The sequence below is a fragment of the Oncorhynchus nerka genome, linkage group LG24, assembly GCF_034236695.1.
Source record: "Oncorhynchus nerka isolate Pitt River linkage group LG24, Oner_Uvic_2.0, whole genome shotgun sequence".
NCBI lineage: Eukaryota > Metazoa > Chordata > Actinopteri > Salmoniformes > Salmonidae > Oncorhynchus > Oncorhynchus nerka.
Window position 1 is genome coordinate 57,955,837 of NC_088419.1, and position 27,985 is coordinate 57,983,821.

Sequence of the window (27,985 nt, forward strand, 5' to 3'; positions counted from 1 at the left end):
TGTTTAATCAGCTCCTTGATATGCCACACTTCTTGGCAAAGGAGAAATGCTCACTAACAGGGATATAAACAAATTAGTGCACAAAATTATGAGAGAAATGAGCTTTTTTTGTGCATATGCAACATTTCTGGGAGCTTTTAATCCAGCTCATGAAACATGGCACAAAACATTTTACATGTTGCGATAATATTTTTTGTTCAGTGTAGTTAACTATCCGGGATCCTTGGGACGTCCCAACTCTGACATTATCTCATTGAAGTTGACGTTTAAAATGGATAGGGTTAGGTAAGGGTAGCGATGTCCCAAGGATCCCGGACAGCACTAACCTTTTCAGTTGTTTTGATAAATAGCACGACAAAAACCAAGCCACAGTGTATATTTTTGGTTATGGCCAATTTGATTGCTATTGTTAGGAAGTTGTCAGGCCTGTCTCTTGTTAGTTACGGTATCATCAATCACACTACACTGAGGTTGAGCATTTACTTACTGAACAATAGCTGTCAGTTCTGGACCCAAACACATAATATTACACTTTATCATAATATCTGAGTGTGTTTTCTCTGTATTCTGGAGGTTTATACACACCTGTTCTGAGAGGATACAACCTTCGGTACCAGCCCAAAAACACATTACAAAGCAGGGGAAATTAAGACTTTAAAGCAGTCAGAACAGGTTCAATCTTAATCTATGGAAAGTGAGAAAAAAAACTTGTATGTGAGGTAATTCCCCCCCACCCCCTCTCTCTCCTTCTGACTTTTTTGGGGAGTGGTATGGGGGACAGATGTGAGAGAGCACTGGCCAATGGTGAGCAAAGGGGGGATGGATTGGACTGCTCTCTGGGTGTCTCTTCTTTTAAAACTCCTGTGCTCTGTCTAACTCACAATTCTCATATGACTGGGTATAGGGACAGGAGCAGGCTTCCAACCAGCATCATCACACACCTGAGAACACTCAAAGACTCTGTAGCCATCCCATTTTGAAAATAAACACATTTTCCTCTTGACTTGACACTATAATACAGAGAGAAAGAAGTCATCCAAGTTTGTGATTGTGAGAGGGACACCATGTGGGACTTTACAGAGATGACACTACTCCTGTCTTTCCTGGTGGCAGTGGCTGTGGCTCAAGGTACGTCAAGTTAATGTCCTCACAATGGCATGTTTATTTGAATTAATTATTGATTGCTATAAATTAGCCTACATAAATCCGAGTTTTCAAATATATATACTTTTTTAAAGTGTGAACTGTGTTTTAAGATGTTGGTTAATCTATCCCACAAAAAGTAACTTACATTAATTTGTGCACCTATCAGCAGAATATTTTCCACAAATGTTTCATAATATATGACACTGTGTTTGTATCAGTGCCTTTGTTTGAGATGCCATTTAACTGTCACTGTGGTAAGCAACATCATTACTCAAATGAGAGAAGTCCATAAGAGCCAATTCAACCCTGCACCCTGAACAGCTTCATCATTCTGACACACTGTCAATGATCCACCGTCTCTAGTAGAGCACTCTTGGTTTCTACAGTGAATGAGGAAAATAGGGACAGCTCTCACGCTTCGATTTAAACGTTTGAAAATGTTGTTAGAATGGTGTTTATGGTAATTCAATACGTCTGTCCCCCTGAACTTTAGAAGGTGAGAAAATAGCCTGTTCCAGTGGATGTCAGTGTTGGACCAACAGTGGTCCTTTAAAGGCTTGGACATACCAATGCTGATTTTCCACTGTGTTACATTAGTGAATACGCCCTTATGTGAAACTAGGGACATTTTGTTTCCATAACTAGGGTTGACAGTGAGGACTTGTGAAGAGCAGAATCAACAACCTCTGCATCATCAAAACAGTAGCTTTATGAGAAGGTGTTAAAGTTCACAGTAAATATGGTATTGGCACTGACTCTGGCCCTGTATATAGCTTACTTACATTCTCGTGTTCTTATTTTATTTCTCGTGTGTTTTTGTTCTACTTGTCTTTTTGATTAAAACAATTCTAGTACTACTGCATTGTGAAAGCCAGCAAGAAAGGCATTTCACTGTATGTGACAATAAAAAAAAAAGTGAAACTTGAAACAGTGAGCTATTGTTATGTAAATGCAAGATGAAAAGTACCAGTGGCCTGGCTTTGGCCCCAATTGAGAGCAGGTCCACAGGAGCCATGACCCAGTGAAACACGGGTGCCGGCCCGTGTAGATGGAAACAGAAGTCTGAGCCTTTTTGGGTAAAACACTGGAGTAAATCCTATATGGAAATGCACCACAATAGGTTTTTCCGGCTGCGAGTACTCAGCACCTCTGAACAGAGCGACGGACGGAATTCTGCAAGCTGATTTTACATGTAGACTTGTGAAAATGTCAGCAGTCAGACATCCACCGGCGGGGTGGTCGACAAAAACACACACAGCGTGCCGAACGATCGACGGAAGAACAGCAGATCAACATTCAGTGTGCTGTGTGTGGTCTTTTAGGTGTTAGTGGTTTGATCCTACTGTAGCACCATAGGGATGCTGTCTGTCCCTGCAGGGTTATCCCACCTCTGGAGGTGTTAATCATGTGGTGTTAAGTCATCAGAACGCTCATTTCATTAACACGCTGTCGTGTTAATGAGAAGCAGATGGATGTTTGGGGCTTGCTCTGGTCTAGTGGCAACACGTGTTTCTCTGACGTTGATTGTACAACGTCCTTGTGGCTGTAGACTAGTTACAGTATACAGTAAGGCCTAGATTCAATCCGGACCGAGGACAATTGACATTGAAAGGTCCTTGCCGATTGAGCCTACATATGCAGCGTTTACCGTGAATGCAGTCTCTGTCGATCGGATTGAAACTAGCCTTGAAGCTGTTATAATGGATGGATAGCCCTGGGATTATTTTAGAATTCAGTGCGTGTACAGTCTTGTTTGTACAGAAAAAGTATCACACTAACTAGGTGTTTGATAGAATGGACAGTGACGAATTCACTCGCCAACACATTGTGGCAGATGTGGTATTTTGTCCCCATCTCACCTCAATACATTAATCAGTAGCTGCAGACTCTTCGCGTTACTCAATCTGCACTCCCCAAGAAAACCTTTACTTTTATTTCCCCTCCTGATGCCTCTATCTCACCTTCCCTCCATCATTCTCTTCATCATGCTCAGCATTCAGAGATTTATGACCTGTTTCTCTATTCGGGGAGACAGCTGCTCTGCTCCTGGATGCTGGGCGCTACTGAGGTGCCGAGACGGAACACTGTGACTGACATTACTCAGTCAGCCAGGCTAAACCTAGTCCTAGGTCTTAGTGGAGTGTTTTATATAGCCACATGCCAAGAAGGCTGCCTGTTAATGAACTGTAATGTTCTGTGGCCGTGCCAGTCTCGAGATAGAGGTGGGCCAACTGGGACCATGAAGACGTCGTCTCAGAACTCCAAAATCAATGTTGTCCTGTGCTAATCGGCCTCATTCAGAGAGACTAGCTAATTCTCCAGATGCTTCCACAGACTGACTGGAGAGCAGTGGGCCAGCTAAACCAGTCACCAGGGAGTCTAGCCCATTGACTTTAATGAGAAAGGGAGGGAGAAGAAAGAGATCAAAGTAAGTCCCTTGTATTCCCATCAATCGTCACATCAAGGCCCTTCAAATGAAATGACTCCGGTTTCTCTCCTACCGTTTGATCATGCTGATGTCTGCGTTGAAGGAGCTATGTACACTAGCATTACTTTCTGAGACATAGGAATAGGTTAAGGCTCAAGAAGCAGTTATTTCTCAAGCTCCTGTATAGCCATTGTAGAAGCATAGACAAGCACTTGCAGACATACTGTATTACTGGGAAAATACCACTGAGGCCATTAGTTGTTTTTTTATAGCTTGAATTAGTACATTTAGTATGGTAGAATAAGTTGACGTGAAGAACACAAAGCCTTTGTTATCCTTTTTTAAATCCCCCCAAATGTTGTGGTTGATTTGCATCATTAGTTAATGTCTGAGGGAAAACTGTGTTCAGGATAATGGACCACAGATGCTGCTGACCAATAATCAATCAGTAGCTCCCCAACCAGCCCTGCAGCCAAGAGGGAGGGAGAGAGGGAGTGGAGTGAGCGAGGGAGGGAGGGAGTAGAGTGGAGTGGAGTGACGGAGAGAAGGGAGGGAGGGGAGTGGAGGGAGGGAGGGAGGGAGGGAGGGGGGGAGTGGAGTGAGTGAGTGAGTGAGTGAGTGAGAGATGGAGTTAGGGAGGGAGTGGAGTGAGTAGAGTGGAGTGGTGGAGTGGAGTGAGGGAGGGAGGGAGGGAGTGGAGTGAGAGAGGGAGCAAAAGAGAACAGACCGTCTGATTCTTCCACTACAGTACATCTCAGCCAGAGTATGGGCCAAAGAAACAAAACAGCTTCCACATGTTTGCAAGGCCATGGCATAAACACTCACTCACAGACACACACACACATCAAAAACCCTTACTTTCTGTTCTGGGCAATCATTTATGTCCATTAATCCATACAGGACGGCAGAATTAACTTTTCAGCCCAATGGTTTGCCACAAACCCTTTTTTCTAAATAAAATGCTTCTGATTTTGGACAAATACCTCCTTATTACCTAAATCCAAATAAGGCCAGGCTCTGTAACAGATGTTTCCAGGGCTCTAATGCTTCACTGCACATGCCTGTTATTACACTTAACTGTGGGGCTGAGGCATGGCAAAGCTGCATCAACACTGTGTGGAGAGACGCTCAGCGTTCAGCCCAACGCTCATCCGCCACTCCATCCAAGCCATTTCATAACACAGAAAGGTGTTTTTACATTTTCTTCTTGTAAAGGCTCTGGAATATTTTAAACAACCTCCAGACCTGCTGAAAAGTCTGTGTCTCTGCCAACACACATCTGTCTGGGCTGCCTGTCTAATCTGACTGAAGTCTTTCTCTGGGTATCAAACTTCACAAACATATACTTTTATTTTCTTGCAAATTTTTATTAGCATGAGGCAATGGCCAAGTGTGCATGCTGCTCTGTCGAGGAAAACACCAGGCCGAGCTGCTGAGAAGGCAGCAGGAGAATGCCCTTTAGAAGACCCTGCAGTATTAATAGATGGTTTTGTCCTCGTGTACCCTTTATCTAAAGCACAGCACCACATTAAAAGCAGCTTTATGACATGAATGGGAGAATGCTGAACACACCTCAAATAGAAGTGCTACCAGAATAAGGAGCAGAGGCCAGTAAGTACAACAACGCCAGGCATACCAGACATTGGCACCAGAATGGGCAAGCCAAGGCAGTTCGGGTGCAGTGGGTTGCTAGCATTACAGAGACAATGCTGGGGCTGGAAAAGAAATTCCAACACCCAGTTGAGAGTCTCCCTCCATGACTAATAGAACATTGCCTGGTATTCAGCTTTATTAAGTTAAGCTAGCCTGTGTGTCTATATTAAGGGGGAGAAAGAGGGTCTGTTAATAGGTACAGAAACATACTTGGCGCCGTTGTTAATGTATTGTTTCCATTACATGGGACTAATCTTTGACCTTTTCCAATATCTTGTTACTGGGTTGGTGTTTTACGAGGGTCATGGCGGGGTAGGAGAGAGGCCTCTATTAGGGAAGGTTAACCAGGAGTATAGACCTCAAACAGAGGAGAAAATCCGGTTCAGTTTAATTGTGTTTCCTCACACATAAGTGTGTTTTAACACATTTTAGATGAAGTAAAGCCACTGACGTATCATTATCATGAAACAGCGCAGATAAAATCACTGGCTTTTTAAATTCACATATAAAGTGTTAACAAGGCACTCAAAGGAACGTTAACTAGTCAAAGTCAACCACTGGAGCCGAGGCCAGTGCACTTAGACACCTGCCATAGCTGAATACAGAACATAATGTGGCCCTTTGATCAAATATGAATTCCTATATAAAATGCCCTAATGCACTTCATAAAACTACTCTTGTAATCTTTTAACGGTTGAGGTTGCATTATGAAACATCTTGAAGTGGTAAGTGTAAGCAATGTGTCCCTGTTGGAGTAGCCACAGCCTGTAATAGTGCAGTTCTCTGTCCAGTAGATTGTTCCATCAAAACCCTGCCCCTTCCAACAAAAAACCCAAACAATATCCGTTTCTAATTTCCAAAAGCAGGAAGTAGAATAGGCACAACCCCACACAATTAACTAATGATGGCATTGGTACTTACATACACTCCCTGTAACAAACTGCTCCATCAAGCCACAGCAGTGACTGCAACCCACACATCTTTAAACTCGAATCAAATCAACGTTCATTTAATGCGACAAGGTCACTTGGACGTGTGTCCAAACCCAACATGTATCCACTCATTAATGTTGGAGTTGTTTTCCTCCACAGTTCATCTCGTAATGATTAGGAAAGCTACAGAGAAAGTAAGAGAAACTGTTAGAGGTAGTTTGCTGCATAGGCATTCACATCTGCGCTGCAGAGGTTATGTGGAGAGGCATTTGTTTCTATTTATCCAGTCATTCCATATCAAGGACGGAAAACTGATATCAAATATGAAAACCCCTGTTTATGATCGACAGTATCAAGCTAGATATGAAAAGCCCACCTTGCATTTACTGCAGCCCATTGCTTTCATGTTACAGATACACCTGGTTTAACCAGACTGTGAAGACTGACCTGGAACTTAGTGTACGTAATACAAATTAGAAGACAAGCCATTCCCTGGGGTGACCAGCATACTGTGAGAAAATGCTCTAAAGCCATGAAATTGGAAGAGAATCGTGTTGGCATAACAAAAAAGAGCCACAGTCAGCAATAACAACCAGAGGGACTAGACTGACGCTTGCCCCTGCATTGGGTGACTTAGTGAATGTGTCCAAAAACTCTGCAGTGTCCCTCCTAAAGCGGTAAGCGCTCTCACAGACAGCCAGTCAGGCCGTGAGACAGTCCATGGTGTGAATGGCTTTCTCAGGCCGCAATGGCTTCAGACACTTGGTTGGGAACCGAAATAAAGGACTCCGCTGTTAGCCCTTTGATGCCTAATGCTGCCGCATATGTGGGGAGTGACTAGAAGTGTGTTTGTGTGTGTAATATCAAAGGGAATGACTGCTGTCTGTAAAATTCAACCAGCATAATGACAAGATCAGATGCAGATATAGAGAAGGCAGATGTACAGATGACAAAAAGGGACAGATGGATCTGCTGTGGTCAACTGGACCCAGTTCATTGGCTCCTGGTTCTGCAGGTCCGTGCATTCGGAAAGTGTTACGTTACAGCCTTATTCTAAAACTGATCAAATTATTTTTCCCCCTCATCAATCTACACACAATACCCCATAATAACAAAGCAAAATCAGGTTCAGAAATTTTAGCACATTTCTTAAAAATAAAAATATCACATTTACATAAGTATTCAGACCCTTTACTCAGTACTTTGTTGAAGCACCTTTGGCAGCGATTTCAGCCTCCAGTCTTCTTGCGGTATGATGCTACAAGCTGGGCACACCTGTATTTGGGGAGTTTCTCTTATTCTTCTCTGCAGATCCTCTCAAGCTCTGTCAGGTTGGATGGGGAGCATCGCTGCACAGCTATTTTCAGGTCTCTCCAGAGATGTTTGATCAGGTTCAAGTCTGGGCTCTGGCTGGGCCACTCTGAAGGACATTCAGAGACTTGTCCCGAAGCCACTCCTGCGTTGTCTTGGCTGTGTGTTTAGGGTCGTTGTCCTATTGGAAGGTGAACCTTCGCCCCAGTTGGAGGTCCTGAGCGCTCTGGAGAAGGTTTTCATCAAGGATCTCTCTGTACTTCGTTCTGTTCATCTTTCCCACAATCTTGACTAGTCTCCTAGTCCCTGCCGCTGAAAAACATCCCCACAGTATGATGCTGCCACCACCATGCTTCACCGTAGAGATGGTGCCAGTTTTCCTCCAGATGTAACACTTGGCATTCAGGCCAAGGAGTTCAATCTTGGATACATCAGACCAGATAATCTTGTTTCTCAAGGTCTGAGTCCTTTAGGTGCCTTTTGGCAAACTCCAAGCGGGCTGTCATGTGCCTTTTACTGAGGAGTGGCTTTTGCGTGGCCACTATAATATAAATGCCTTATTGGTGGAGCGCTGCAGAGATGGTTGTCCTTCTGGAAGGTTCTCCCATCTTCACAGAGGATCTCTGGAGCTTTGTCAGTGACCATTGAGTTCTTGTTTACCTGACATGCACTGTCCACTGTGGGAACTTATATAGACAGCGGAGTGCCTTTCCAAATCATGTCCAATCAATTGAATTTACCAGCTCAATTTTGAGTCTCATAGCAAAGGGTCTGAACACTTATGTAAATAAGGTTTCTAAAAACCTGTTTTTGCTTTGTCATTATGGGGTATTTTGTGCAGATTGATGAGAAGAAAATATGTTGTATCAATTTTAGAATAATGCTGTAACGTAACAAAATGTGGAAAAAGTCAAGGGGTCTGAATGCATTGTATAATATACCATATATACGTATACCAGGGTATTTGGAAATAGCCACAGGATGGTTTTTCCAATACCGAAACTACAGTATTTCTTTAACATATTTTATTTGTTATACATTTTAATAATTGTATATACTGTAGCGACCCGCACAGACAGCTGTGTGTTATGTGCTAGGCTAGGAGGTGGTTGTGTTGTACTGACCAGTACCCGGTGTTCGCGGGGTCCGACATGTCAATCAACCGGCTATCTGCCAATCACGGGAATGCCTGGAATGTTCTGATGCCGGGCATCCTGGTGGTTGGCGGAGTGGCGTGGAGGGGGGTTGGGCATTGGAAGTTAAGACCAGGTTCAGCCTTTGTTCTCTCTCTCTTACGTCTGGGTTTCACAAGAGAAGGTCACGATTGGCTTGTGGGTTATCTGTCATCTATTTGGCGTGTGCTACGGCCCAAACAGTAGCCTGTGTAAAGTTGGTTCAATAAACCGTCAATTCGCAAACTCAAGCCTCTGTCTGGACAATTGTTCATTTATGATCTAGTCAGGTCATTACAATACTTTAAGTAAATATCTGCAGTTAATTCATGCAATTTGTTAGGAGATAAAGAAGATCGCGTTCTTCATTTCACCTGTCACATAATTTTTCATTATGAAGTTTACTGGTTGTTCCCAGTCACATGGTGTTTGTTTAGAAGCACAACGACAACAGACTGGATGGAGCCTTGTGAGTTACTCACTGTTGTGCAGCATGTTCCCGGTGATCTAGTTACAGTATAGGATTCACAGCTAAATGTTTGCCAGCTAGATATCTTATAAGTATTAAGTTAACTGTCTAAAATGTGCTAAATGCTCCGCAGTTGTGTATTTGGTTAGCTAATTTTGTAGCTAGTTAGCCTCCTAGCTAAGTAGTTAGCTTCTTCCAAAATCAAGCTTCGCTTGGCAACAGCAGAGAACCCCTTGCTGGCTTATACTTGTTTTGTGCGTGGAGCAAACGGTGAGTAGCATTTTTTTGTTACTTGTATAACTTTATGAACTGGGATGTCTGTCCCGGAAATACTTTAAGTCAGAGACTGTATAAAATGTTCGTAATGCGCTCATTAGTATTTAGTTAGCATTCTCTATTGGATTATACATGTACTTGTTAGCATTGGTAATCTTCGAAATACAAAGGCTCACGAGGGTTTGAAATGAGCGCCCCTTGTGTTCAGTGCCGGTATTACCGAATATCCCGTATGACAATCTGGATACCGCCCAAGCCTAACACACACACACACACACACACACCTACATCACAACTGCTGCTACCAGACTCTTATTATGATTTCTAAATACTGCACAATTTAAACACTTGCCCCCAGTCCCCATTTCCCCTAAACAAACGTGTAAATATTGGACTATAAAATGTGCCTTCCTTTATTATACTTGTGCTAAAATCATTATTCTATTCTACTGAGACATTTACTTTATGTTCATATGTTGTTGCGTTGTCGAGAAGGAACCTGCAAGTAAGCATTATGTTGGATCGTGTATAACGTGTATCTCGTACACGCTAGAAACTGAGGAGACACATAGTCTGCTGATCCTAGATAATACACAAACAAAATAATGCATTTAGCTAAGTGCAGGAAGAGCAAGGGTCTTGTCATCATTATAATCCGACGGAAAGCAGGTATGGGCGTTATTGAGCTGAACAAGCAGGATGCACGGATTGGAATGTAACGTAATTTACATGTGGGATGGGCTCATATGCAATATGTGGATAAATACTGGAGCCAGGGCTCTGGAAAAGGGGTGGGTCCCGCGGGGCACTCCGACTTGTTATACTCTTGTATTAAAAGTCTATAATTTAATTCAAAGTTCTTCATTGTGTCATATTTGAACCGATTTTCCACTACATAAGCATTATGTTGGATCGTGTATAACATGTGTATCTCGTACATACGACTAATAAAACTTCAAATTTACTCAAACCCTAGATCCTAATCCGAGCACTCCGTTCCACCACCTCTGTTCTCTTGACCATCCCAACCCTATGTGAGGGCAGCTCCTACTGAGTCCAGTCAAAGCTCTTCTCTGTCCTGGCATCCCAGTAGTGGAACAAGCTTCCCCCTAAAGTGAGAACAGCGGAGTCCCTGCCAATCTTTCGAAAACCTCTGAAACTCTACCTCTTTGAAGAGCATGTTAAATAACTCTCACGGAAATGCAAATGTAAATCTGGATGGAGCTTTTCCAGACTGATTGCTGACATTTCCCTAGCTTGCAGGGGCGGCAAAATAGAGTCCGGCTTGTCTTTGTTTTCTGGAAACCCAGACACCCCAGGGGCAGTGTACCGAGATCGGGTAACCCACCCCAAGACTACCCTGTGGCCTTCAACCACGGCCCGCGGAGTGAGACGTAGACATTCCTCTCACATTCACAGACACTCAGATAACCTGATGAGAACACGCCGATCACCCACTATTCAGACATGTAGCTCCGCAAACTAGAAAACCGTCATGCTTCCGCCCCCATAAATCTGGTTCTCCCTGTTGTAAAACGTGGTGGATCCATTGAACAGAGCTCCTGAGGTCACTGTTTTCAGTATGGTCGTGGTGCAGGTAAGGTTGGTGGTCATGATGTAATGGTGTATTCACGGTGTGGTTTTCCCCATCCAGGACCCATCTGGAACAGCTCTCTGTTTAAGAAGTGGAGCCAGACAGAAAGGAGCAGGAAGCTGGCCTACAACACACTGACCGAGCCACAGCAGACCACAGGTGAGTGAGCTCAATACTAATGCCACCTGGTTTACCAATAGAACCCGGGAGGGAAGAACTCACACAACACTGTCTTCTGCGCCAGACAGAAGGGTTTTCCCCCCTTTGATGTACTGAAACTCCTAGACTTTACACACCCATGGTAAGAGCAGAACATTGACTGTTAATATGCACAGTCTTATAACATACTAGTAACATTAACATACAACCTATCAGAGTTTGGGGTCAAGTCCAATTTTTTGCAAAGGCCAAGGGTGAGAATCCATGAGGTTTTTCCCCAATTTCTCGACTGAGTTTGAATTGATTTCCAGAAAGGAAATGACCTGCCTGTATTGTGTAATTAATGTTCAGTTCCAACTAGACATTCACATTCCATTATGCTTAGATTCCGTCTTGTTTCTTTGATTGAGCAGTCTGGTGAAACAAGACAATGGTGTTAACTTGTCAGGATCATAGCAGAGCAAAAAAATTGCTTGGAAATAAGAGTCTATTTTATATTCACGAGTTCAGTTTAACTATTCATTACAAAGTAAGTACAGGAAATTAAAACTAAGTACCTAATGTCACCACATGGATTAAAATGCACTGGATTTTGATAAATTTGCAAGTGTTTTTAATTGAACAAAGAGACTAGAGGTCACTAGGTCTGTGTTGAGATTGTCTACCTACAACAGCATAGAGAACACATCCTGATAATGTCCCTCAATAGATCACCTCACTTCGCTCCTGATCCCTCCCAAGGGTCTCGTTCCAATGAAGCAATCTATTATTCAGAGAAAGAAAGATCCATGGTATGTTGCTAATGGAATGTAGTGAGGTTGTTTCTTCACATCTTTGGAAATCCTCAGAGCTGAACATGTGGCAGACGAAAGCTAGACAGAGTGCCTCTATCCCTCCCGCCCTCCTCATCTGACTGCCTGAGTTGAGGCCGCAGGGCTTGGAAAGAGTTTGGTCAACGCAGGCCCCCCTGGGTGACTCAACTCAGCAGAAAATGGCAGTAGCAGACTCTTCTCTTAAACGTTGTGACCTCCCTCCTGGTTGTGACCCGTATCTCCCTGTCTGTCTCCCTCTGCATGTATGGCAGGTGTGACTGAATGGACGTCCTGGTTCAACATCGACCATCCAGGGGGGAATGGAGACTACGAGCGGTTAGAGGCCATCCGGTTCTACTACAGGGAGAGGGTGTGTGTCCGGCCTGTGGCCATGGAGGCCCGCACCACGGACTGGGTAGCAGCAGCAGAGACTGGGGAGGTGACCCACTCCAGCGTAGAGAAGGGCTTCTGGTGCATCAACAAGGAGCAGCCCTACGGACGCATCTGCTCCAACTACCACGTCCGCTTCCAGTGCCCACCAGGTACCCACAGACCACAATAGTCCCTTCACGTGGGTTACAAGAGCCACTTAACACAGTAGCAGATGCATGGCTTATGGACACTAATGATCTGTTCGTCTTTTCCCAAACTGTGAAAGAACTGTGCTTGTACGTAGTTAAGTAACAGTTATTTTGCAAACTTCAGGCCAGCTTACTTGAGTCCATTCTATCTCAACGTGGAGAACTCTCTCACCCTTGTCACTCTGTCTTGTTCCTGTGTGTCTAGTTCAGGCCTACTGGACAGACTGGGCCACCTGGGGAACCTGCTCTGCTACAGCCTGTAATGACGTGGGCATCCAGGTGCGCAAGAGGAAGTGCATGAGCATCCAGCCCCTGCCCCTGCTGCTGGTGCCCCCATGCCAGGGCCATCACACAGAGAGGGCGGAGTGTGCCACCCCACCATGCGAAGGTACCCTCCCAACACAATCTATACATAGACCTACAGCAGGGGTGTCAAACTCATTCCATGGAGGGCAGAGTGTCTGCTGATTTTTGGTTTCTCCTTTCAATGTGTCCAGTTAAGACCTAGACAACCAGGTGAGGAGAGTTCCTAACTACTGTAATCAGTGACCTTCAATCATGTACAAGGGAGGAATGAAAACCCGCAGACACTCGGCCCTTTGTGGAATGAGTTTGACACGTGACAGTACAGTGTACCGCGCTAGTCTAACATCAAGCCGAATCATTATCATGGACCTTTTACCTAATTCATCCTCTGCCAAGAGACATTCAGCTGATCAGAGTCATCACTGACATGAAGACAATCAGTATCATTCAACTGTAGCCAACAGATCTGAGATGTGGCAGTAGGTACATTAGCCGTTCGGTTGTTTAATAAGTACAAAGACTACGCCCACAGTAGAGCCTTTGGCAGCAGTATAGTTTCTCATACATAAAAGCCTCTTCTCTCTAGCTGTCACATTTCTCCTAACTTCTCCCGAACATGGGCTTCTTTCAATTATCTGTCACTGTCGTAAACACACCTTTTGATGTGTTTAAGGCTCCAAGGGCTTTGATCAGGAGGAGGCTGTCACGGTGCACTTTGCTCCCTAAGGGGAATCAGTAGCAGCACCGTCTCTGCTCTGTCCCATAGAGAGGAGGAAACCACCAGACACGTAACACTTTCATCAGTTGACCAGTAGCCTGGCAAAAGTCCTGTGATAATACTTTTACAATGCCTCTTTCCTTCCTCCTTGCTTTAAAGTGACAGTTCAGTTACAGTTTATCATCTGGATCATTAATGTTTACTTTCTGCTATTTGACCAGCCAAGTGGACTCCTTGGAGTTCATGGGGAGCATGCTCGGTGACCTGTGGCAAGGGTCGCAGGATCAGGAGGAGGACCTGTGTGAGAACCTCTGTGACAGTGCAGTGTGTGGGACGAGCGGTGGAAATCCAGAAATGTGGGAAAAATCCATGCCCCCCACGTAAGTTGTAAATCTAAAGAGACAGAGAATATGTCTGTGAAAACAAAATAACAATTCTAATCTAATGTGTACTGTGTATACTGAATGTATTGTGTGTGGGTGTTTATGTGTATGTCTGTGTATCTGCAGCCAATTGTAATCGCGAGTGTCCCAAAGGTCGGCCCAGTGAGGACTGCAGTCGCTGTGTGTGTGAGGGCCACGTGCTCCAGGGAGAGGTCCTCAGTATGTCCGGTGTCCCTGTAGCGGGGGCCAGGATAGCGCTGGCCAGCCAGCCCAAGATCATCCACGCCCGCACTGACTCCAAGGGCCTCTTCAGACTCCCAAGGGTCTGCTCCAGCTCCCCCACCCAGCTCTACATTCACAAGGAGAAGTTTGCCCCCATTACCACCTCCACCTCCAGCAACAGCACTGGGTCATCCTGGGTACGGGTGGTCCTAAAGTCTGCAGGCGAGTCACGCTTAATAACATTAACAAACAAAAGCCCAATGATAACAAGCTTACAGAACGAGACCGCAGTGTGCTGTAGTGTGTACAAATCGTCTGTCCTCGGTTGCAAAACTCACTACCGAGTTCCAAAACTTCAGCACAATAATTGTTTGTCGGGAGTTTCATGAAGTGGGTTTTCATGGCCGAGCAGCCGCTCACAAGCCTAAGATCACCATGTGCAACGCAAAGTGTTGGCTAGAGTGGTGTCAAGCTCGCCGCCATTGGACTCTGGAGCAGTGGAAACATTCTCTGGAGTGATGAATCACGCATCTGGCAGTCCGACGGACAAATTTGGGTTTGCCAGATGCCAGGAGAACGCTTCCTGCCCTAATGTATAGTGCCAACTGTAACGTTTGGTGGAGGAGGAATAATGGTCTGGGGCTCTTTTTCATGGTTTAGGCTAGGCCCCTTAATTCCAGTGAAGGGAAATATTAACTTTACTCTACAATTACATTTTAGATGATTCTGTGCTTCCAACTTTGTGACAACAGTTTGAGGAAGCCCCTTCCTGTTTCAGCATGACAATGCCCCTATGCACAAAGTGAGGTCCATACAGAAATAGTTTGTAGAAATTGGTGTGGAAGAAATTGACTGGCCTGCACAGAGCTCTGATCTCAACCCCATCGAACACCTTTGGGATGAATTGGAACGCCGACTGCGAGCCAGGCCTCATCGCCCAACATCAGCGCCCGACCTCACTAATGCTCTTGTGGCTGAATGGAAGCAAGTTCCTGCAGCAATGTTCCAACATCTAGTGGAAAGCTTTCCCAGATGAGTGGAGACTGTTGTAGAAGCAACGGGGGAACCAACTCCATATTAATGAATGAGATGTTCGACCAGCAGGTGTCATGTAGTGTATATACAGTGAGGCCTGGAATTATTGGATCAATTGATTAAATATCAGCAGAAAATACTGTAAAATAAACATTGCAAATGTATGCCAAACAAAAAACAATGATTACAAAGTTAAACAAACCATAGAACTCTATGCAAAAAGACCACTTCTAACAATTTCCATTTAACATTTTTACAAAAACATATTTACTTGAAAAACTGTGCAGATGCAAAGTTTGATAACAGAATGACTGTACCAAGAGCAAAAACCATCATTCTGTTACCAAACTCTGCAGTGTTGTTCAAGTAAACTATTAAAGGTAGTCCTTGTGCATAGAGTTGAATGGTTTGTTTAACTTTGCAATCATTGTTTTTTTTATTTGACAAACATTTTAAAGTGAAAAATCTGAGTCTCAGCATAACTGTGGAATTGCCTTGAGCTATATTGCATGCTCATTTAATTTTTTTGAAATTAATTCATTTTATTTTAATACAATTGCTAAGAGAAAGATTTTGTTTAACAGGTAATTAAAAAATATCTCTAAATGATAGGGTCCCCTGTTTTCAATACTCCAGTACCCTTCCCTTACGAGGATAACGACACTGAGACTTTTCCCCAAAAAATGTATGAGTTGGAGAACACATTGGGAGGGATCTCAGACTATTCCTCCATACAGAATCCTTCCAGATCCTTGATATCATTCGTCTGCCCTCTTCAATTCAAACCACAGGTCCGGAAACTGAGATGGCCATTGCAAAATGTTTATTTTGAGGGTCAATTAACAATTTCTTTGTGGAATTTGAACCACAAAATCAACATTTTGCAATGGCCATCTCATTCTCCAGACTTGAGCCCCATTGAAAACCTGCGGTATCAAATTGTATTAGTCACATACACCGAATACAACATTTCACCTTCCAGTGAAATGCTTACTTACGAGCCCCTAACCGACAGTGCAGTTAAAAAAACAAACATATAAGAGATAAAATTAACAAGTAATTAAAGTGCAGCAGTAAAAAATAACAATATATACAGGGGGCTCTTAAGAGTCAATGTGCAGGGGGCACCGGTTATTTGAGGTAGTACGTACATGTAGGTAGAGTTTAATTAAAGTGACTATGCATAGATGACAACATTACATTTTACATTTACATTACATTTAAGTCATTTAGCAGACACTCTTATCCAGAGCGACTTACAACAGAGTGGCAGTGATGTAGTCTCTGTAGCCATTTGACTAGATGTTCAGGAGTCTTATGGCTTGGGGGTAGAAGCTGTTTAGAAGCCTCTTGGACCTAGACTTGGCGCTCGGGTACCGCTTGCCGTGTGGTAGCAGAGAGAACCGTGTATGACTAGGGTGGGTGGAGTCTTTGACAATTTGTAGGGCCTTCCTCTGACACCGCCTGGTATAGAGGTCCTGAATGGCAGGAAGCTTGTCCCCAGTGATGTACTGGGCCGTCCGCACTACCCTCTCTAGTGTCTTGCGGTTGGAGGCCGAGCAGTTGCCATACCAGGCAGTGATGCAACCAGTGCTCTCGATGGTGCAGCTGTTGAACCTTTTAAGGATCTAAGAACCCATACCAAATCTTTTCAGTCTCCTGAGGGGGAATAGGTTCTGTCGTTCCCGCTTCAAGAAGGTCATGGTGTTCTTGGATCATGTAAGTTTGTTGGTGATGTGGGCACCAAGGAACTTGAAGCTCTCAATCTGCTCCACTGCAGCCCCGTCGATGAGAATGGGGGCGTGCTCGGTCCTCTATTTCCTGTAGTCCACAATAATTTCCTTTGTCTTGATCACGTTGAGGAACAGGTTGTTATCCTGGTACCACATGGCCACGTCTCTGACCTCTTCCCTATAGGTGGTCTCGTTGTTGTCGGTGATCAAGCCTACCACCGTTGTGTCATCGGCAAATTTAATGATGGTGTTGGAGTCGTGCCTGGCCGTGCAGTCATGAATGAACAGGGAGTACAGGAGGGGGCTGAGCATGCACCCCTGAGGGGCCCCTGTGTTGAGGATCAGCGTGGCGGATGTGTTGTTACCTACACTTACCACCTGGGGGCGGCCCGTCAGGAAGTCCAGGATCTAGTTGCAGAGGGAGGTGTTTAGTCCCAGTGTCCTTAGCTTATTGATGAGCTTTGAGGGCACTATGGTGTTGAACGCTGAGCTGTAGTCAATGAATAGCATTCTCACATAGGTGTTCCTTTTGTCCAGGTGGGAAAGGGCAGTGTGGAGTGCAATAGAGACTGCATCATCTATGGGTCTGTTGGGGCAGTATGCAAATTGGAGTGGGTCTAGGGTTTCTGGGAATTGAAGATGGCTGTCCATAAATGCAGATGAAGGGTATCAAGGATCTGGAAGGAATCTGTATGAAGGAATGGTCTAAGATTCCTCTCAATATGTTCTCCAATCTCATTAAACATTGTGACAACTGCTGACGTAAAAAGGGCTTTATAAAATACATTTGATTGAAAAGGCTGGGTTTTGTTATTCTCGCAATGGGAGAGTGCTGCACTATTGAAAATGAAGATTAAGGATTTTTTTGTATTACTTGTTAAACAAAATATTTGTAAAAATCTATGTTTTTGAGCATACAATATAGTTCAGTATTTGTATTTATTTTATAAAGTATTTTTTGCTCATCTTTATCAAGGGATCTAATCATTCCCGACCTCGCTGTATGTGGAAACTAAACACAGGTGCCGTTACAGGGGCAGTATTTTAACCATAATCACACCAATCATTTTTCATAAGTACGGAGACCAACAAGAGTTTAAACTGTAGGCCTGATGAAGTTTTATGGAATCATGATGCCTCGGTGGTACCATTCACAACAGTTTCGGAGCCAGGTTTTTAAGGATTTGTTTCCTACTGCTTTGCAGAGAAGCCATATGTTGTAAAGCACCCGGAGGACAAAGTACGCTACGAGGGACAGCGTGTGATGTTGTGCTGCAAGGCAACAGGGTCGCCCATGCCTGACAAATACTACTGGTAAGATAATGCATTTACTTTTAAATTCTGGAAAAATCCTCCGTTTTATTTTAATCATGGCTAGATGCCATTATTTTAAATGTTAAAATGGCTTATTAGAATGTTCTGTTTAACTTTTTAATGGCATGTTCTCCTTTCCAGGTACCACAATGGGACCCTGCTAGATAGGAATGTGTTTAAATACGAAGAGGATCTGCTGTTGAGAGGCCTGAAGCCAGAGCAGACTGGACATTACTACTGTAAAGCCAGCAGCCAAACAGGCAGCAGCAAGTCTTCACAGGCATTCCTCACTGTTATCGGTATGTATAGACCTTATCCATCAAACCCTATACTAACTGTACCTATACTGTACTTGTAGAAATGAACAGTAAGGGAAGGATGCTGGAGTAAACTGAATGAGAAAGAAAAAAAAAAAAAAAACTTCAGCAAATTTGACTGTATCTGTTACAACAACAACAAAAAAAAAAATACACCCAAGGAAAATAAGATCATTAAATATCAAGGGCCACAGAATCTGGCAGCACGTGGAGCAGTAAGGTTTTATTATGTTTACATTGGTCGAAAGCAGCCTTGTCTAAACAAATCTTCTTTACCGAGAAATCCTGGACACAGTAAAAACCCAAATCCCAGTTCTCCAGAGCTCCCCGTATTGAAGTGAAATCCAAGATTGTCAATAAATCCTGTTCCTTTTTTTTTTTTTTTGCCAAGTCAGAGAAGAATGCTTTTCCACATCCTTGCGGGATAGATACACATTGTGCATATTCCCCAGTTGCTTGTTAGCCACGATATAGTTTGACAAATGGGGTTTGCGGAGGAGTGTGCTAAAGCAATCAGCCCCGGGCTACAGCCTGAGAGATTTGCCCCTGTGACTAAACCAACAACACCTGGAGCATCAAGGCTCTTAGTGGTGAATGATGAACCTGCTTCACACTACCAGCCCAGTGTGGTTCCCTACACTAGGGAACATTAGGCTACACTCCAGTTAATTAATAAAATATTCAATTCAATTCATTCATATTAAAAAGACAGGACTACAGATGTAGGGTCTTTCCTGAAATGCAGGAAATGTCAAACTTTTGAGGTTTAAGAAAGCTTCTTAAGTTTGTCATTTTCACTTTAAAATGTCAGACTTGATTTTCCATTAGTAAAAAATGTATTAACCCCTACAAAAATATCCATTAATTATAATCCACATAATTCAAATATCTTATTGCTGCAGGATTATTTTCCTGCTGTAGCAAACTGTCTCAATTTAAGATCTTACATCTGTACCATTTTCCTATCGTTTCTTTTAGTTGTTGTCATTTTAATTAGTTTTTGAAAGAACGCAAAGGGACCAGGGACGGAAATTACACATTGGGCTAATCAGACTGTTCCATCTGTCTGCAATAATCTCATTATTTGGAGGATGGGGGGTTTAACAGGAACACTGGAGCATATACTCAGCCATGATGTCATGCACATGAATCATTTTGCCAACATTTGGGTAAACAAAAATCTTTTCTTTCCAATTTCCATCTGGATGGTTGGTGAACAATTGTTCTCCCGAAGTTCACATCTAATTACCCCATTATGAATGATTTGTTGCGCAACTTGGCTAATCGTGGTTGTCGCTCAGCATGTGGACAGAGAGAGAACGTGTGTTTTAAGTGAACACTTTACATTGCGTATCCTTTACCATGTAGTTACCTTCATTGTACCTTGATAACCACAATGCAATTAACCAGCTTTGCATAACCACCAGATACCTATAAGAACAACACTACTCTTTTTTTCCCACTGAGAATAAAGGAAACCTCTAAATGTTGTTCATATTACCATAGTTACAGGTATTGTTATTGCATACTAATTACACTAATGCTCCCTATGAAAATGAAATTATAGGTAATTACATGTTAATGTGAAGTATGACAGAGTGGGCCATTTGCATCTGTTCTTTGTATGAAATAAGTGAATGAGTAAATGTACTCCTGTATGCGCATATGCTTGTATGTTTACAGCCATAAAACACAAGTGTATTCTCATTGCTAACTCTATGTGTTGTGTATTCCACAGCTAAAGGCACACCGGCATGCAACCCCACTCCTGAGAACCACCTCATCAGACTGCCCATGGACTGTGTTCAGCCTGGGACGGACTCTATGTTATACAACGCCGGCCGCTGCCCCCACAACAAGTGTGCAGGCTCCCTGGACTTTGACCTGCGCTGCAGGGATGGAGGTGGCTACTGCTGTGGGGTCCAGAAGATGGAGAGCCGGGTAATAGACTGTGGGAGCTACAGCCTGCCCATCAAAGCGGTAACTGAGTGTGGCTGCCAGAAGTGTGTAGTGCCCAAGGTGCTGGTACGTGGCAGGGTGGTCACAGCAGACAACGATGAACCACTGCGTTTTGGGCACATGTACATTGGCAAGGAGAGAGTAGGCACCACAGGGTACAAAGGAGGCTTCACACTCAATATAACCCCAGACACAGAGAGGCTAGTAGTCAACTTTGTGGATCCCACGCAGAAGTTCATTGACACTCCTAAGGTGTTTATCTTCGACAGGAGAGGGGGGTCTGTTTACCATGACGTGAAGGTGATGAGAAAGCAGGAACCTATTGATATCAATGCTGGAGAGACAAATACCATTGACTTAGGAGAAATTAAAGGGGAGGACCCTATTGGACAGATCGTCATACCTCCAAATTCTTTCCACAGGAATAATGGGGAGGTGTACAAAGGTACAGTGAAAGCCAGTGTCACCTTCATTGACCCCAGGAACATCACCACAGCTGCTGCTGCTCCTGGTGAGCTCAACTTTGTGGACGATGAGGGTGACATGCTTCCACTGAGGACATATGGGATGTTTTCTGTTGACTTCAGAGATGAGGCGAACCAGGAAGTCCTGGGGGCTGGAGCGGTCCAAGTACTCCTAGACACGCAGCACGTCAAAATGCAAGCTCACATTCCCAAAATGAAACTGTGGTCCCTCAACCCAGACACAGGTATCTGGGAGGAGGAAAGTGACTTTCACTACACTCAGACCACATCTGGTGGTAATGGGAGGAGCAAGCGAGAGGAGCGCACTTTCCTCATAGGTAACATGGAAATCAGGGAGCGTCGACTTTTCAACCTGGACGTGCCTGAGAACCGCCGCTGCTACGTCAAAGTGCGGGCGTACATGAATGACAAGTTCCTGAACACTGAGCAGCTGGAAGGTGTGGTCATCAGCCTGATAAACCTGGAGCCCAAGCCTGGCTTCTCCTCTAACCCCAGAGCATGGGGTCGCTTTGACAGTGTGATAACCGGACCCAATGGAGCCTGCCTGCCAGCCTTCTGTGATGCCCAGGTGCCTGATGCTTACACAGCTTATGTCACAGGAGTTATGGGTGGTGAAGAGCTGGAGGCAGCTCCCTCAACCCCAAAGATGAACCCAAACATCATTGGAGTGTCTCAGCCATACTTAGACAAGATCGACTACCAGCGATCAGACCACGATGATCCAGCTCTCAAGAAAACAGCCTTCAGAATCAACTTGGCAAAACCCAACCCCAACAATGTGGAAGAGACCAATGGACCAATATACCCCTATCAGAGTTTAATAGACTGTGAAAATGCTGGAGTCGATGCCAACCACTTCCGATTCTTCAGAGTGGAAAAGGACAAATACGAATACAATGTTGTGCCCTTCCAAGAGAACGACTTAACATCGTGGACGGGTGACTACCACTCCTGGTGGCCCAACCCTCAGGAGTTCAGGGCTTGCTACATCAAGGTCAAGATCCAGGGGCAAAAGGAGGTCATGATAAGGTCACAGAACCATGGAGGCACCCACCCTGAGACCGCAGGTCAGCTGTACGGTATAAGAGACATCCGCAGCACCCGTGACATGCATGTGGCCAACACCTCCGCAGCTTGCCTCGAGTTCAAGTGCAGTGGCATGCTCTTCGACCAAGCCGCAGTCGACAGGTCCCTCATATCAGTCCTCCCACAGGGAAACTGTCGGAGAGTGGGCGTCAACAGCCTGCTAAAGGAGTACCTGACCAAGCACCCCCCTACCTCACCGAACAACGAGTCCCATGCCTTCAACATGCTGGGCCCTGTCGACCCCTTGGGGCACAACTATGGCATTTACACGGTCACAGACCAGAACCCTAGGGTGGCAAAAGAGATCGCCATCGGGCGCTGCTTTGACGGTACCTCTGACGGGTTCTCCAGGGAGATGAAGTCAGACACTGGAGTTGCTCTGACCTTCAGCTGCCCAGAAAGGACTGTGACCAGGGAGAGTCTCTTCCAACGCCTCCAGACGAACCCCAGCCAGACTCTTTCTCAGATGGCCCGGGACATGCGAGAGGCGCAGGGGCTGCAGGTCCGGGGAAGGTCCTCCCGGGTGGTGACCTACCCCTCTGGTTCCAGCAGCCGCAGATCCAGCTCCTCTACCAGGAGAAGATCCACGATGCGTGCACAGGACAGGCAGTAGATCTGCCGTTAAGTGAGTTACAAGTTTTCGTTGAGCCACAGAATGAAAATTGTTAGTGCGTGTAAAGTTTTCCTAACACCTTTCAATCTACTCTTAGGTCTTTGGGTTGGAAATAAAGAAGATGGATTCCTCACAACCAAATAATGAAATGTCAAGTTGGGTCAGCTTGGTGATGTTGGATGTGAACTTTCTCTGAACAGCACGGTACTCTATTGAAACAGTAACCATTCCGGCAAAACCACACGGAGGAGAGAAATTAAGACATGTATTTTCTCTGAAACTTACTTGAAGGGTTTGGCAATAAATATCAATATTAATTTTATTATTTGAGAAGAACTACATTTCTTTAGCTTCCATCAGTCCAGCAAAGGACATTCATTTAATTGGCGTTAATAGGCTTTTATGAAGGAAACGACCAAATCAATTTCTGAGAAATCAAGTTTATATTTGGATTTGTAGCGTTCCACATTAACCATTGTGGCCGTCTTTTCTGATGTCTATGATCGCATGAGTTATAACCAACTGTAAAAGCCAGTCTAAATGCTAAACACTTCCTAATTGGCCAAAGCTTTCCATTGTACTCACGAGTCCCTCGAAATCAGAGGAACATCAGGTCCGAGTGATCCAGTCTGTTTGTAACAGAGAGTGGGCCCCTTTTATAGAAACCGGGAAGTATTCTCTGCCAAGAAGAGGCCTATTTAAGATGCATTGGGGTGCAAGGAATTATCGTTCTCTATTCCACGGACGCGCTTTTTAGTACCCTTGTTTCTAGGTTAAAAAAAAAATGTTTAGCATGTCACATTGCCAACTGCGATCCAGACAAACTTTACTGTAACTTAACTACAACATGCATCAGGACCCTAGCCAAGACAAGCATCCCTTAACAGATTTCACCAGTAGACTAAACAGGGCCTGCGGTATGGGACCTGGGAGAAGAGATTATGAGGAATGACACAATTAGCTTCAGCCCTCACTTCCCACAAAGTCCCCAAGTACTCATCCAACACACCTCTGTCTGTTCTTCAACATCCCTTGTACGTTACTGTCAGGAATGTAAAAAACAAAACAAATAAACAACAGACATGAAAACCCTATTTATACATAGCAGAGAATTAGCTAGACTAATTCTGAGACTATATTGTTGTTTGGTGTGGGGGGGATGTCTGTCTTTGTCTCATGAAGTGCAATAGCTATATTCCATTTTGACTTGAGAGCCCTTGCAAATCATCATGTGACAAGCCAATATACTGTACTTGGTACTGCTGGTAAATAGGGTAAATCCTTCAGTATACAGTGCATTCGGAAAGTTTTCAGAGCTCTTGACTTTTTCCATATTTTGTTATGTTACAGCCTTATTGTAAAATTGATTAAATTAAATTTTTCCTCATCAATCTACACACAATGCCCAATTATGACAAAGCAAAAACTGTTTTTTAGAAATCGCCATAGATTTGCAAATGTATAAAAAAATAAAAAAACATACCTTATTTACATAAGTATTCAGACCCTTTGCGTTGAGACTCGAAATTGAGCTCAGGTGCATCCTGTTTCCATTGATCATCCTTCAGATGTTTCTACAACTTGATTGGAGTCCACCTGTGGTAAATTGAATTGATTGGACATGATTTGGAAAGGCACACACCTGCCTATTTAAAATCCCACAGTTGACAGTGCACGTCAGAGCAAAAACCAAACCATGAGGTTGAAGGAATTGTCCGTAGAGCATTGATACAGGACTGTGTCGAGGCACAGATCTGGGGAAGGGCACCAAAAATGTTATGCAGCATTGAAGGTCCCCAAGAACATGGCCTCCAATCTTAAATGGTTCCTCTGTGAAGATGGGAGAACCTTCCAGAAGGACAACCATCTCTGCAGCACTCCACCAATCAGGCTATTATGGTAGGGTGGCCAGATGGAAGCCACTCCTCAGTAAAAGGCACATGACAGCCCGCTTGGAGTTTGCCAAAAAGCACCTAAAGGACTCTCAGACCATGAGAAACAAGATTCTCTGGTCTGATGAAACCAAGATTGAACACTTTGGCCTGAATGCCAAGCATCACATCTGGAGGAAACCTGGCACCATCCCTACAGTGAAGCATGGGGATGTTTTTCAGCGGCAGGGACTTGGAGACTAGTCATGATGGAGGGAAAGATTAACTGAGCAAAGTACAAAGAGATCCTTGATGAAAACCTTCTCCAGTGCGCTCAGGACCTTCCAACAGGACAACGACCCTAAGCACACATCCTAGACAACACAGGAGTGGCTTTGGGACAAGTCTCTGAATGTCCTTGAGTGGCTCAGCCAGAGCCTGGACTTGAACCCGATCGAACATCTCTGGAAAGAACTGAAAATAGCTATGCAGCTTCGCTCCCCATCCAACCTGACAGAGCTTGAGAGGATCTGCAGAGACGAATGGGAGAAACTCCCCAAGCTTGTCGTGTCATACCTATGACTCAAGTCTGTTGAAGCACCTTAGGCAGGGATTACAAAGTACTGAGTGAAGAGTCTGAATACTTATGTAAATATGATATCCGTTTTTTTTGTAATACATTTACCAACATTTAAAAAAAAACGTTTTTGCTTTGTCATTATGGGGTACAGTGTGTAGATTGATGAGGGGAAACAAACAATTTAATCAATTTTAGAATAAAGTTTTAATGTAACAAAATTTGGAAAAAGTCAAGGGTTCTGAATACTTTTCGAATGCACTGTACTTAAGCAATAAGGCCTGAGGTGGTGTGGTATATGGTCAATATACCAGGGACAGGGCTGTTCTTATGCACAACGCAACGCAGAGTGCCTGAATACAGCCCTTAGCCGTGGTATATTGGCAATATACCACAAACCCCTGAGGTCCCTTATTGCTATTATAAACTGATTACCAAGGTACTGTAATTAGAGCATTAAAAATACAAACCTGTGGTATACAGTCTGATATACCATGGCTTTCAGCCAATCAGCAATCAGGGCTCGAACCCCCCCAGTTTATAATAAAGATATTTATAAGGGAGCTTGTAGAGGATTCCTTTGCATTACAGTGAATAACCATAATTCAAATGTTAGGTCATCGTTTTACATAGTCTGTGTCAAGTATACTTCGGCAATCTGCTCTGATAACGTTTCATATCTTGCTGCATGACTCATAAACTTTTAGCATTAATTGTACAATCATATTTTCAGCTACAGAGAACACAGTACCTTTCCAGAGGGAAAAATACATCTCAACTGTACTGTTTTCCAGTAGCAACTAAACAACTTATTACTAGAGTTAAGTTGCAGACACACCTTAGTCTATTACAGGACCAATTCCATGTGTTTCCCAATGGGAAAATACATTCTGAAAAAATGAATCTTTATTTTAAACAATCCCTCAGTAGAACCAATATTGAGCATACCATCTTTCTACCCCTCACTGAGTATGAGTTTTTGAGGCTCTCCAGTGCTTTGGCTGTACAGTGGCAAGTGGGAAGATGTTCAAGGAGGCCTATTTAATTGGATTCTGTAATTGGAGGAAAGTTCCCCATTGATAATAGGTCCAAACTTGTTTATCTATGTAGTGGGTGGCTGTGGGTCCCTTCAGACCGTTGGAGAGCTCCTAGAGCTGAACTAATCCAAACCCAAATGAGTGTCTGTGGACTACAGAGGCGGCAAACAGGTCTGGCACGTTATTATCAGCGCAGTCGTTAATTAGGAAATAAATGACAAATACTCTTGGGAGCACATTGAAGAGTTTGACCAAGTCTTTCATAAAAAGCCAAACAAGTTGATTTCCAGACTGCTGTTGGATATGATTTAGGCCCAAGAGGTCAAGTCCATTCAACATTAAAATGACCCTACTATTAAATTAGCTGAAAAATCAAAGTGTTTTCTTACATTTCAGTCAGCAAAACATAAGCCAAAAATAGGACAATTAAATAGATGTGCCACATTTACTTTGAGATCAAATAGATTATACAAATCTATTGTAAATTGCCTATGAAGAGCAACATGTGGAAATGATGGTTTATGGTCCTCTAGTCATTATCAATGACTTCTGCCATCATGGGCCTGTTAAACCCTCGTAGCATGGAGAGTCCACCTAAGCAGATTGTTGCAGCCGAGTTGCATCTGTGATGATCACTCCCAACTCCTATTCACCACTGAATGGTGTCAGAGCTATTGGGACAACTGGAGGACATGTAATACCAAATATATCCAGAGGAGTCATTTGTGAGAGAAGGATGAGATTATCTTGTGATAGTTTTTAATAAGAGGGAGCTGTTGGAGAGAGAAGAAAAAAAAGTGTTCTTTGACCTTGCTGTCAATCACTTATCTGAAGCAGAAGCAGTCTGGTATGGGAGTAGACCATTTAAAGGCAAAGTGCACTGACATGTAGAATGGTGGATGTTTCATAGAGAGGCTATGGGGGGAGGTTGAGATACAAAGCAAGTCTTAACTGCCAATGTTACGTAACACATCAAGTGAGAAAAATAGTAAGGAATATCCAAACAGTCTCTTTGTCTTTCAGAGGATTTCAAAGTAGATCTTTAAGAGCTGGATGACTTTGTTTAATGAGTTGAAAATAATGTTGGGAGTTTCCTAACTCATAACGAGGAGAAAGAAAGTTTTCCCATTTCAAATTTAGAAGCTTAACAATTTGTGGGGAAAAAAATGATTTATTTTTTAAATAAATAAGTAATAGCCAAATGACATGATTCCCTATGACTCCAGATACTGTTTCAGGTTCTAACAATTCCAAGACAGGCCCATGCTTCACAATTCACATAGGTGATTAAATAACATTTCACATTTACTCCCGGTTTTCACCAATTCTCCATTGCAATTCAGCAGTCTTGTATTACTACTCGTCCTGTCGAATACTAGACACTATACAGCCCTGCCTTGGCCTCGGGTTGTTTTCCGAGTGTGCTTGTGCCATCAGCATGATGAGTGCATGCATCTGTCCTCTCCTGTACTGTCTGGCTGCTCTGAGGGAGACTAACTTACTTTGGAATATCCTCTGGTGAAGCGAGCAATGGATATTTCCACCATTGCCTAGCCTATAAAGAGAGACTTGTATAGTTGCCACTGTGCTCTGGGAGAAGTCTTGGGCCCCCATCAACCCATTATATAAATCAATTCCTGAGAATTCTCTGTAAATCATTATGTAACATGTATTGCATGGCATTGCCCATTTGTTTTTCTTTTTCATATGCTTTTTATGTGTAAATTGTGTATTGTATGACATTTACTAAATGTATGAGGAATTGTAAATAAACCTTTTGACTTTTCTGGTGATAT

The 27,985-nt window shown here is 43.7% G+C and overlaps 1 protein-coding gene across 1 annotated transcript; it reads left to right on the top strand.

The window, feature by feature from the left end:
* Positions 1-897: 897 nt before the first annotated feature.
* On the top strand, positions 898-27,975 carry LOC115108278 (cartilage intermediate layer protein 1-like). The gene is made up of 10 exons (XM_029632426.2): positions 898-1,128; positions 11,042-11,140; positions 12,225-12,494; positions 12,739-12,921; positions 13,779-13,937; positions 14,067-14,384; positions 18,136-18,244; positions 18,386-18,543; positions 20,300-22,716; positions 22,802-27,975. The coding sequence occupies exons 1-9, from the start codon at positions 1,065-1,067 to the stop codon at positions 22,702-22,704; spliced, it is 3,765 nt and encodes a 1,254-aa protein (XP_029488286.1). The 5' UTR covers positions 898-1,064; the 3' UTR covers positions 22,705-22,716; positions 22,802-27,975.
* Positions 27,976-27,985: the final 10 nt, after the last annotated feature.

What these genes read in the sequence shown, in the direction of transcription:
- LOC115108278 (XM_029632426.2), top strand. Translation starts at nt 1,065, where the DNA reads ATGTGGGACTTTACAGAGATGACACTACTCCTGTCTTTCCTGGTGGCA. An exon ending in CGAGCCACAGCAGACCACAG is followed by an intron (nt 11,141 to 12,224) that starts GTGAGTGAGCTC and finishes CATGTATGGCAG; the next exon opens with GTGTGACTGAATGGACGTCC. An exon ending in ATGCCTGACAAATACTACTG is followed by an intron (nt 18,245 to 18,385) that starts GTAAGATAATGC and finishes TCTCCTTTCCAG; the next exon opens with GTACCACAATGGGACCCTGC.